This window comes from Tarenaya hassleriana, unplaced genomic scaffold (assembly GCF_000463585.1).
Source record: "Tarenaya hassleriana unplaced genomic scaffold, ASM46358v1 Cleome1, whole genome shotgun sequence".
Lineage (NCBI taxonomy): Eukaryota > Viridiplantae > Streptophyta > Magnoliopsida > Brassicales > Cleomaceae > Tarenaya > Tarenaya hassleriana.
This window is the reverse complement of record NW_010960187.1, coordinates 9,205,765-9,216,100: the sequence shown is the minus strand read 5'-3', so window position 1 is coordinate 9,216,100 and position 10,336 is coordinate 9,205,765. Positions and strand designations below refer to the sequence as shown.

The window sequence follows — 10,336 nt, the reverse complement described above, 5'->3', positions numbered from 1 at the left end:
GAGCCGCTAAATCTTCGAGATCAGTTACTATGGCTTGGCCGCTGTCAAGGCAATGCAAATCATGTACTAATCTTGAAGTTGTTGTTTCATTCATGCTTGTACTATGTCTGGCAGGAGCGCAATGTGAGGATCCATGGGGGTCAATCGAGGCCACATCCGACTCTCCGCAAGGAGATCCTGCGTACTGTCCCCTGCAAACTATCCGCTTTGCAGGTCTATCACTCGTCTTCCAGTTCTGAGAGACTCCTCACGTCTTGGTTTCGTACGTACTTTTGATCCCCTTTTGTAAACACTAGCTTCTATTACTCTTGAGCCCTGATGAATATGTAACTACAATCAGACTTTGTACAGTTGGTTGATTTATAAAATTACAGTTAACAAAAAAATATATATCAAAATTCACATATGATGTATCATCATACAGGGATGAGCTAATGGATTGTGACGTTAGGTCCATGGAAATTATGTGTAGCCCAAAAAGTGTAGGGATGTGGACCACGACTCCCATAAACCATATATAGTATCCTCGAGATACCGAGTTATATGGTCCTTGTACGTATATGGATGGATGCTGTTATGATTACGGATAAATGATAGGCATGCATGCCATGGAGACGAGGTACACTGGCAAATATACCTAGTGGTATTTTAGATTTTGGAGTTTTAATATTAGTTTTTTTTATTGATACTACTTAATTAGAGAATTAAGGTACTTTAGAAGCATTTTTAGTCTTAATAGCCTTAATAGAATTAGGGTTTTCTAGATCCTTGTAAATATGGCATCAGAACATTTTTAACTCATTCGGCATCAATTTATTTTTTGATATTCATATTGGTTCATTGATGAATCGTGTTATTACAATTAAATTGCATCTTTTCTTCCCAACGGCTACTCACTCGAACATGCCACTTCTCCCTTCTCAACCACCTACATCACTCGCCATATTCCGACTGGGTCATTTCGCATCGATTTCACCAATTAATTTAGTTTTTTGTCGGTTTCTACGGGTTGAATTTGTATTTTGTGTCACAAAATGCCTCCCAACGATGATGTTGAGTCTTTCTTTTCTCGATCTGATTCATATGATAATCCACGTTTTTTAGGTTGATATATCGCATCAACGTGTTATTTTTTAAAAACTTATTTAACTAATAATTTTAACGTATATGGTGAAGGTGGATTCTTAGAAACACATGGAAAGTAGCCGATTGTTTCATATACTTGATGCTGAAATCCATTCTTTGAACTTTAAAGCGACTCAGCAATAGTTAAATGATTTTTTAACATTTGAATTCAAAATATATTTTTAAAATCGTTCGGAAATAATTTTTGGAAAATTTTCATTCAAATAAATTCTTTTTACAAAGATATAAAAAAAATATTACCTAAAGTAGTTCCACTACAATAAATTGTATCTATTGATATGATTTTTGTTTGATTTGGTCCTTTTTTGTTTCATGTTTAATGCGATTTGGTGTATAAAGTTACTGTTTTCGTTGTTGTTTCTGCTTTTTATTTTTTTTGGTATATTATTTTGTTTTCTCGGCAATTTTATGAGATATTAATAACAACGACGACGACAACATAAATTATATTTGATAATATTTGGTCTTAATTAATTAGCCCAATAAGCACTAAGTCGTAACTTGTAAAAAATTAATCAAAGACCATTTCATCATAATATACTTTGGTTCAGATATATCTTAATGACTAGACATGTACTAAGTCATGACTTGTAAAAAGTTATCTTTGGTCTTTTTATGATACAATATAGAAATTTTGCTAAATATGAAACATAAACCAAAGTGTTTTTTTTTCAAACTTTGTAAACAAAATTTATCGTGAATTCTAAAATATTTTCTTTTTATATTATTACATATCGGTTAAGAAATTGACATTGATATTAGTATGGTTTAGTCTCATTTAGTGAATTTAAATTTGACTGTCGTAATTGTTATGATTTGATATCTTATTTCCTTAAGAAGATTTGGTTTTCATGTTGTTGTAGATCTAAATCTCTGTATTTAAGATATTTTCGATTCGCATTTTGAAAATAAACTAAAATTTATCCAAAAATAATAACGAGAATGCCACAGACATATTTTACCCAAAAAAACAACAGAGAATTGTCAATAGATATCACGTTAAAATATATTTTTTTTAATTTTAAAATACAATGCAAACAAATCCACATATATATATTCATTAGGTATTTGTATTTCCCGAGACATGCTACCAAATTTCCCATTCGGATATGGACGTGCGAAATTATATGCATAAAGTCACGAACAAAGACGAAGACTCGTTAAACAGGTCAATCTAGTTTTTTTTAATTATTTTATATTTTTTGTTGAAATTTATTTTATAATCTTGCACTAACGTATAAACTTTCTATTTTAAGCAGTTGACGAATGATCCTTAAATCGACAAAATTACCCCAAATGGATAACGGGAGGAATATTAAATATTTTAAAAAATAAAACAAAAAACGGTAGAATCCCAAACATCATCCATCTAATCCAACAAGCATACATATATATACATACACGTTTTTATTTTGTTTTTTGTTTTTAAAATAATTTTTAATATTTCTTTGTCTTTTTTTTAAATTTATGTTTATCTAGAGAAAAATCAGCTTTTATTAATAAAACTCTTCCAATAATTTTAAATTATAAATTGGATATCTGTGGGGAAAAGGGAGATAAGCGACTATATACGTAGTTTATGATTTATCCATGACCATTAATTTCCTGTAGACTTTTGCCAAAAGAACAATAAAGAAAGAAGTGCAAAGGCAATTTCTTGATTGTCCATTGCATATATATAAATTGAGCAAACCTTAGGATCATATCTAATTTTTCACTATAAAACTTTAAAACATATATATATATATATATATATATATATCATTATATCATCGATCATATAAGGTAAGGCTCTTCTTTCCCATTTATTTTTTCAATTTGTTTACTGAATTTGTTTTTTATTTTAAATTAATTAAAGATAAATATTTTATATTCCGTTTATTTTGGGATACGATTTAAAAATATATATGTTGATTCAGTTCTTAAGTTATTAATTCTTAAAAAAATTATTTTCAAATGGACTTTTTTTTTATGTTAAATTTAATTAATTCGTCAATATTTGTTTGTTTGGATTATGTATAAATCAATCAAGATAAGCGACCCCAAATATTAATATTTCTTGGACTTACTTAAATTATCATTATCATTATCATCCATATTATTTTGTCCCACAATTTAAACATATGAAAAGATTTTCCACAAAAAATAAAACATATACAATTGTTAGGAAATTTCCCGGAAAATATATATAGAAACCGTTTCAAATCAAACAATCGTGAAAGTTAGCTTTTCGTTTTAAAAAAAAAAATCAACCACGCGTGTTTACATATTTAGAAACTCCGATCTGCAACAGACTCGTACCAAATTCAATCCCCGTTCAAGAATTAGGTGCTTCTCCTCTGCTTCCTTAGGAAGGTGACAGGAAGATTCGACGCAGTGATCGATATTTCAGTATATAATTTCGCCTGCAGGGTTTGAAATTCCAGGTTTTCGGTTTCTAGGGTTTATCTGAGTTCATTGTTCTTGTTCGTTTGGCGAAGGATTTCAAGGGTGCATTTGGTTGGTGAGGAGAAAAAATAAGCGACAGAAAGAGGGGGAAAAAAATGGGAGGGTGTTTCTCGGGAGATTTGAGTGGAGGAAAACAAGCCATTGGAGGGGTCCAACAGAGGCCCACATCAATGGCTAACGATGCCGCACACAATGACGCCATCGATTTCTTCTTCAGATCCCGTGGTCAATTCCCCCTCTTTTCCCAAATCGAGGTAATATAATACATATATGTGTAATGTGTGTACATAGACACACTGTTGTGTGTGTTTCTCTGCCTGTGGTTTACTATGTGTATGTGGCCCCTAAATGTCAAGTGGGGTTTGTGTTTTGTGTATGTATAGATGTGAACGTGCATATGTATAGATGTGTGATGAGTGGCTGTTTCAACAGTGATCTTGTGACTTCTTAACATTGGACATTAGCATGCATCGCTATCCGATGAAAATTATGGATAAGAAGAAAACGCTTAGTTTGTGTAATGATTCTCTTTGTCTAAAACTGCTTCACTCTGTTCTGAATCAGAGTCTCCATATAGATTCCCAAACTTGCTATATAGTCGACAAATTCTCTTAATGATTTGATTTGGCTGTTGATAGTTTTTTGACCTCATGAAGGGTAATAGCATGAATCTTCAGTATATTAAAATAAGATCGGATGTTTATTTTATTGCTCATAGTGCAGACTTTATATTTAATTTGAATGTGGGATTTGCTTTGGGATTATTCTATGGTATCTATGACCATATCCACTTTGAAAACTGAAGTGGATAAGATATTCCCCATGTCTTGTGCTTTTTCTCTTGGAGTTATCCATTGACTTGGGCACATTGTCTTTGTCAATGTTTTTTTTTTTTCCCATTTGTTTCCCCTGGGTTAGTCTGGGAAGACTTTTCATATGAGGAAAGAATATGACTTCCTTGTTTATAAAACCCTAGTATTTTCTTGTTTGGCTGCTGAGAAAATACCCGGAAAATGGTATGACTGAAAATTCCGGCAGACTTTTTCCTGGTCGGTTTATCGGGTAGTTTCTGTTCTGGTTGGCTTCTGATGTAAATTGCTAACAAATAAAACAACCTAAAAAGGATATCCAAATTCCTTGTTCATGTAACAGTCTGCAAAATCTTGCATGGCATTAGATGTTGGTTGAAGAAATGATTTTTTTCAGGAAGTAAAAGGAAAAAGAGTAATTCAATCTCAGATTTTTTAGAATATATTCTGTCCCCAAACATATAGAAGTTGCATTCTTACAAGTTGTGGACGTTTCTCACTTGTCACATAGCTTTTTATTTCTTGAATTCTTTTTCCTAATGATGATAAAGCCACAAAAGAATTAAAAAAAGAAACTAAAAATTATCGCATAGTATTTGGAATTACTGCTTATGCTACAATGGTAATGCTTTGCTCTCATTTTCATGGAATGCATTGTAATCCATTTGCCATCTTTACACTTTTATGACGTGTTTAGCACTACATTATCTTTTTGCTTTGCTTTCATTTCATGGGATATTGTAATCCTTTATCCATCGTTTAACCTTAACGACGTGTTTAACATTTGTTTCCACTATGACGTGTCTAATATCATGTAATCTATTTGCTTTGATGTCATTTTAATGGAATATTGAAATCCTCTAATATTGGGTTAACAATTCTTTTGTAATTTTACTTTGTGTAATTGCGTTTTGCAGTTGTCTTTGTCAGCGTCAAACTTGGTTGACCGGGATATTACGTCTAAGGTTTGTCAGCCTCTTCTCATGCTTCAAGACTTAGACTTTGTGATTGTGTATTATATCATCCTTATATCTTTTGCGTTTTATGATTGAAACATGCCATTGTGATATTTGGAAGTGAATAATGAAAACATTCATGCATTAAATCACAGACCTGAACTATGAAATCCATCAGAGAATCTAAATGGCTTACTATTCTCTGTGGATCATTTCTCTTGTACATTTGAGCTTAAGTGTTACATATTATATTACAGACGGTATTTTAGTATATCTGTAAATTCGATAAGTTTCGCTTTTATTGTAGAGCGATCCAATGGCTGTTATGTATTTGAAGAAAAGGGATGGCAAACTTGAGGAAATTGGTCGTACTGAAGTCGTACTCAACAACTTGAATCCTAACTGGATTGAGAAGATAACAATCAATTTCCATTTTGAAACTGTCCAGACATTAGTGTAAGCTGCTGAAAACTATCTTCTGCTGAACTTTTCTTATTTATTAGCCTGTGGAATGTTGTGGGTTTACTTTACATACATATATCCATTTCTTTTCTTTTTTTTTTTTCAGTTTTCATGTGTATGATGTCGATACCAGCTTTCACAATGTCCCAGTGAAGGTAATTTTATCATCTTGCCTTTGGAGATTTACTTGTTTCGTAATATGCACCCATGTTATCAGTTTACAATGAAGTTTTACATTTTGCTTTAGACGTTCATGAATGTAACGATGTGCTAATATTGTCATACATTCTGTTTAACTCTGCAGACACTGAAGTTGAAGGACCAGGACTTCTTGGGAGAAGCTACCTGTGTTCTCTCCGAGGCAAGTTGCTTTTATCAGTCTGGCATTGCTTTGTGATGGTTTTATTGTTTTTCACATACTTCATTTGACCCAAATCCATTTGTTTCTGTAACTTTTCTATTGTTGCAGCTCATTTTTTATTCATTTCCTTCCTCATTCTTCTTTCAATTTCCAGATTATGACAAGACCAAACCAAACTGTAACATTAAGTCTTAGTCGCAACCTTGGGCCATGTGGGAGTAAAAATCGGGGAACACTCGCTGTTCACGCTGAGGAAACTGTTGCCTCCAAAAGTGTTGTAGAGATGGCTTTTCACTGTTGCAAATTGGACAACAAGGACTTATTCTCTAAGAGTGTATATGCCCACTTATACCTGCCTTTCTGTATGGTAAAAAGATTTAGATTTCTCTCTGAAGTCCTAACTTATATCTTCTCTTTTTATTTTCTTCCTCTAGGATCCTTTCTTAAGGATTTCTCGAGTCACCGAGGCTGGTGGTACTGTTCCAATATGTCGGACTGAGGTTGTGGACAACAACCTAAACCCAGTCTGGAAGCCCATGCACTTGAGCACGCAGCAGTATGGGAGCAAGGTAAGCTATCTTTTTTTTTTCCTTGACAGTTTTTAACATCGGAAGTTGTTCATACGGTTTCTTATCCTTTGCTTGATACAGGAAAACCCATTGGTTATTGAATGCTTTGATTTTAATAGCAGTGGAAATCATGAGCTTATTGGGTAACTGATATTTTTCATTGTGTTTTCTACGGGCTCTCTCTCTATGTTTCACTTTTAAATACTAATAATTATGTTGTATCTCCCAGGAAAATGCAGAAATCTGTAGCTGAACTAGAAAATCTCTATCGAGAAAGACGCGGTGCTAACTTTATCTATCCATCCAATCAGAATGGTGCTGATAAGGTGCTTATTCTTACCACATGGGTAGAATTTTAACAGTTTCTGCATCTGTTTCCTAAAAGATGTTTCTGGTTCTTGTAGGTTCTGAAAGGTCAGCTCTTTGTGGATCGATTTGTGGAGAAAGTGCAATACAGTTTTCTTGATTACATCTCCAGCGGTTTTGAGCTTAATTTCATGGTTGCAGTTGACTTCACTGGTGACTCACCACCACCTTATACTTCCTTATATATTTTACCGTATTTTCAATCGCCCGGTGTATATGATTTTTATGTTGTTTTCCTGCTTTCCAGCTTCAAACGGTGATCCCCGAAGTCCAAGTTCTTTGCACTACATTGATCCTTCAGGCAGGTTGAATTCATATCAGCAGGTACCTTTTTTCACCTGGATGTCTTTTGTACGTGATTAAATTTTATCAACAATCTATGTTCTTAATGTGTATAAAAATCTATTAAATCGATATCTGATTCTAATACATCATTGTTTTTAGAATACGTCACAATTGATGGTTCTATTTTCTAAAGTTTCACTTTATTGTTTGATCATATTCATAGACATGGTATATATTTTCCAACATTTGCAGGCTATAGTGGACGTGGGAGAGGTTATCCAGTTTTATGACTCGGATAGGCAGTTTCCTGCTTGGGGTTTTGGAGGAAGAACATTCAATGGTTCAGTCTCCCATTGTTTTAACTTGAATGGGACTCCCGACGGCTACGAGGTAAATACTAAATACACAATCTAAAATTTTCCTGTTACTATTTTCCGATATCACTGATTGTCACGATGCATTATCTGGTACACGTGTATATATCGGTCAGAGAAAATTTGTTTCGTTTAAAATCAAAAAACCCCCAAAAATTTTGCATTCTCCAAGTGCTATCTAAAAAAATCAGAGTTTTCATTTGTGTATACATGTGTGTTCGAATCCCATACACATCGTGTGTATGTATATGTTTATGCATCTATACTCGACTTGAGATATGCTTATCTATATGTATTAACTTGTAGAGATGTATATGCATATGTGAGTTTACATATGAAAATGTTCTTCAGTAGTAAAACATTTTGGCAATAATCTTTCCCTTCATTTTTTTCACAATTACCGTTTTGGAGATGAAAAGGTTTTTGAGTCATCCATTCTGACAACAAATGTATCATCTGATTTCTGTTTTTGTCCAAACCAGTGTTAGTTCTGTCTTAATATCTACTCGAATGTTTTATCGATGCATACTCTTCTCTCCATCTCAGGTTGCGGGAGTTGACGGAATCATGGCAGCTTACTCTAGTGCTCTTCGCAACGTTTCTCTAGCGGGGCCAACTATATTCGGCCCAGTGGTGGATAAGGCCGCTTGTATTGCTTCACAATCGCTCTCACAGAAAAGTCGCAAGTATTTTGTTCTCCTCATCATAACGGTAAGATCTCGAAGAAAATCTTGAACTCGTGTTATCTCTTTTCGTAGTGGTTCCAATATGGTTCAACACAGTTTGGGTTGGATTCACATAGGATGTTACCTTTATATTATAATGGGATTAACGTTCCAAACTGAGCCCAACCCGTTTTTCAATAGGTTAACCCGATTTAATACATATAACTAGATGGGCTAATCAGTATACAGAAATTATTTGACAAATCTTGTGTGTTTTTTTAAGGATGGAGTCCTTTCAGACATGAGGGAGACTATAGACGCATTGGTGAGAGCTTCGGATCTTCCCCTGTCGATTCTTATTGTTGGGGTCGGGAATGCAGATTTCAAACAGATGGAGGTATGTCTACTTCAGTTAGATCTCTCGGTTCCTTCTCTATTGATATACACGTCTTTTTCGGGTATAAATGTAAGATATTTAACGGTTTGGTTGAAATCGGGCTTCGCCATCTTTCAGTTTCTTGACGCGGATAATGGTCGCCGGTTAGAGAGTTCTACTGGTCGGATAGCTACAAGGGACATCGTTCAGTTTGTTCCCATGAGAGAAGTTCACAGTGAGTATTGTGCTTATTTCACTTTCAAACATCCTCATGCAAAATCTCTCTCTCTCTCTCTCTCTCTCTCTCTCTCTCTCACACACAGGATAAAGATTACATACGCAGACATGCTTCACATACACACATGAAAATTGCATCTTCATATGTTTATGTATATAGTTGTGTGTTTGTTACTATATATGTACATACATGTTAGTATGTTACATTATTATTTTGAAACGACCGATTTGAATTAATTTATTATGAATAACATCTAGAATTGTTATATGTGTTGGAATAGGTGGACAAATCTCGGTGGTGCAATCACTTCTTGAAGAACTTCCGGGTCAGTTCCTGACTTATGTCCGAACCCGAAATATCAATCCGGTCGGTGCTCCGGCGAGTTGAAGTCACGTTACATTCTCTTTTTAATTTTTTTTTTTAAAAACTTTTTTAGTTAAGCTCAAAATGGAAAAATGATGTTAGGGTTCGTTAGATTTTTAGGGGCGTTTTTAAAAAAAAAAAAACAATTTCTGTATATAGAAGTTATTTTCGTCATGCTACCATGGATAACCGTCACCGTTTTTTAATGACTCGTACCTCTAATCTTTGGTAGGATATCAGAAAAATCGTACCGTACCTTAAAAGATTCGATATTTTCGATTATTTATGTCCATCCCTATCAGCAACTATATCAGTAAATTCATAAACTGTCTTTTTTTTCATCCTCGAATATATTACCAATGACCAGAATCTTAAAATTTGAAATTTCTAATGCATTGTAGAAAAAAATACAGAATCATAAGAGTTTCACATTAGCATAAACATCGAAAATGCTAATGCAGAAACAAAGTCGATGGATGTATCCATGTTATCTCCAAGTTACCAGATGAGAACACTGTTAGTGCAATTATTTGCATATGTGTTGTTTGGTTGTTAAGTGGTTATTGCAGGTTCAACAGACTTGAGAGATTTCAGGAGAGATTTCAGGAGAAGAATCCGGCGAGATAGAACTCACGCAAATCTGAGGTACAACTGACGAGTTTGAGATAAAGTCAAAGACTAAGAGATTGAGATGGACTCAATGTCAACCACTTGGAGAGATTTTAGGAAAAGCAATCTGAAGAGATAGAGCTACGAAGTTAAGCCACGAAGTTTGGAATTGACTTGAAGAGATAAAGATAGAATCAAAGCCAAGAAGATTTGAGGAGATTTGAGATAAAGATAAGATCTTGGAGATAAGGTCAAAGGCTGAAGAGATAGAGTCAAACAAGAGATAAAGATGAGATCTTGAAGATAAAG

At 34.0% G+C, this 10,336-nt stretch overlaps 1 protein-coding gene across 3 annotated transcripts; it reads left to right on the top strand.

Moving 5' to 3' along the window:
* Positions 1–3,371: 3,371 nt before the first annotated feature.
* LOC104821056 (protein BONZAI 3) lies at positions 3,372–10,336 on the top strand. Of its 3 annotated transcripts, none has more exons than XM_010551824.2 (17): positions 3,372–3,501; positions 3,627–3,848; positions 5,321–5,368; positions 5,667–5,815; positions 5,928–5,976; positions 6,126–6,182; positions 6,337–6,516; positions 6,617–6,751; positions 6,833–6,894; positions 6,981–7,077; positions 7,156–7,270; positions 7,365–7,441; positions 7,655–7,792; positions 8,323–8,487; positions 8,725–8,838; positions 8,956–9,052; positions 9,336–10,336. In XM_010551824.2, exons 2-17 carry the CDS (start codon positions 3,690–3,692, stop codon positions 9,440–9,442), a joined length of 1,749 nt encoding a protein of 582 aa, XP_010550126.1. In that variant the 5' UTR covers positions 3,372–3,501; positions 3,627–3,689; the 3' UTR covers positions 9,443–10,336. The 3 variants fall into 3 exon arrangements, with proteins under 3 accessions (XP_010550126.1, XP_010550109.1, XP_010550117.1); XM_010551807.2 differs by having other exon boundaries at positions 3,588–3,848; XM_010551815.2 differs by having other exon boundaries at positions 3,372–3,537.

What these genes read in the sequence shown, in the direction of transcription:
- LOC104821056 (XM_010551824.2), top strand. Translation starts at nt 3,690, where the DNA reads ATGGGAGGGTGTTTCTCGGGAGATTTGAGTGGAGGAAAACAAGCCATT. An exon ending in TTGTTCTCCTCATCATAACG is followed by an intron (nt 8,488 to 8,724) that starts GTAAGATCTCGA and finishes TGTTTTTTTAAG; the next exon opens with GATGGAGTCCTTTCAGACAT. An exon ending in CAGATTTCAAACAGATGGAG is followed by an intron (nt 8,839 to 8,955) that starts GTATGTCTACTT and finishes GCCATCTTTCAG; the next exon opens with TTTCTTGACGCGGATAATGG.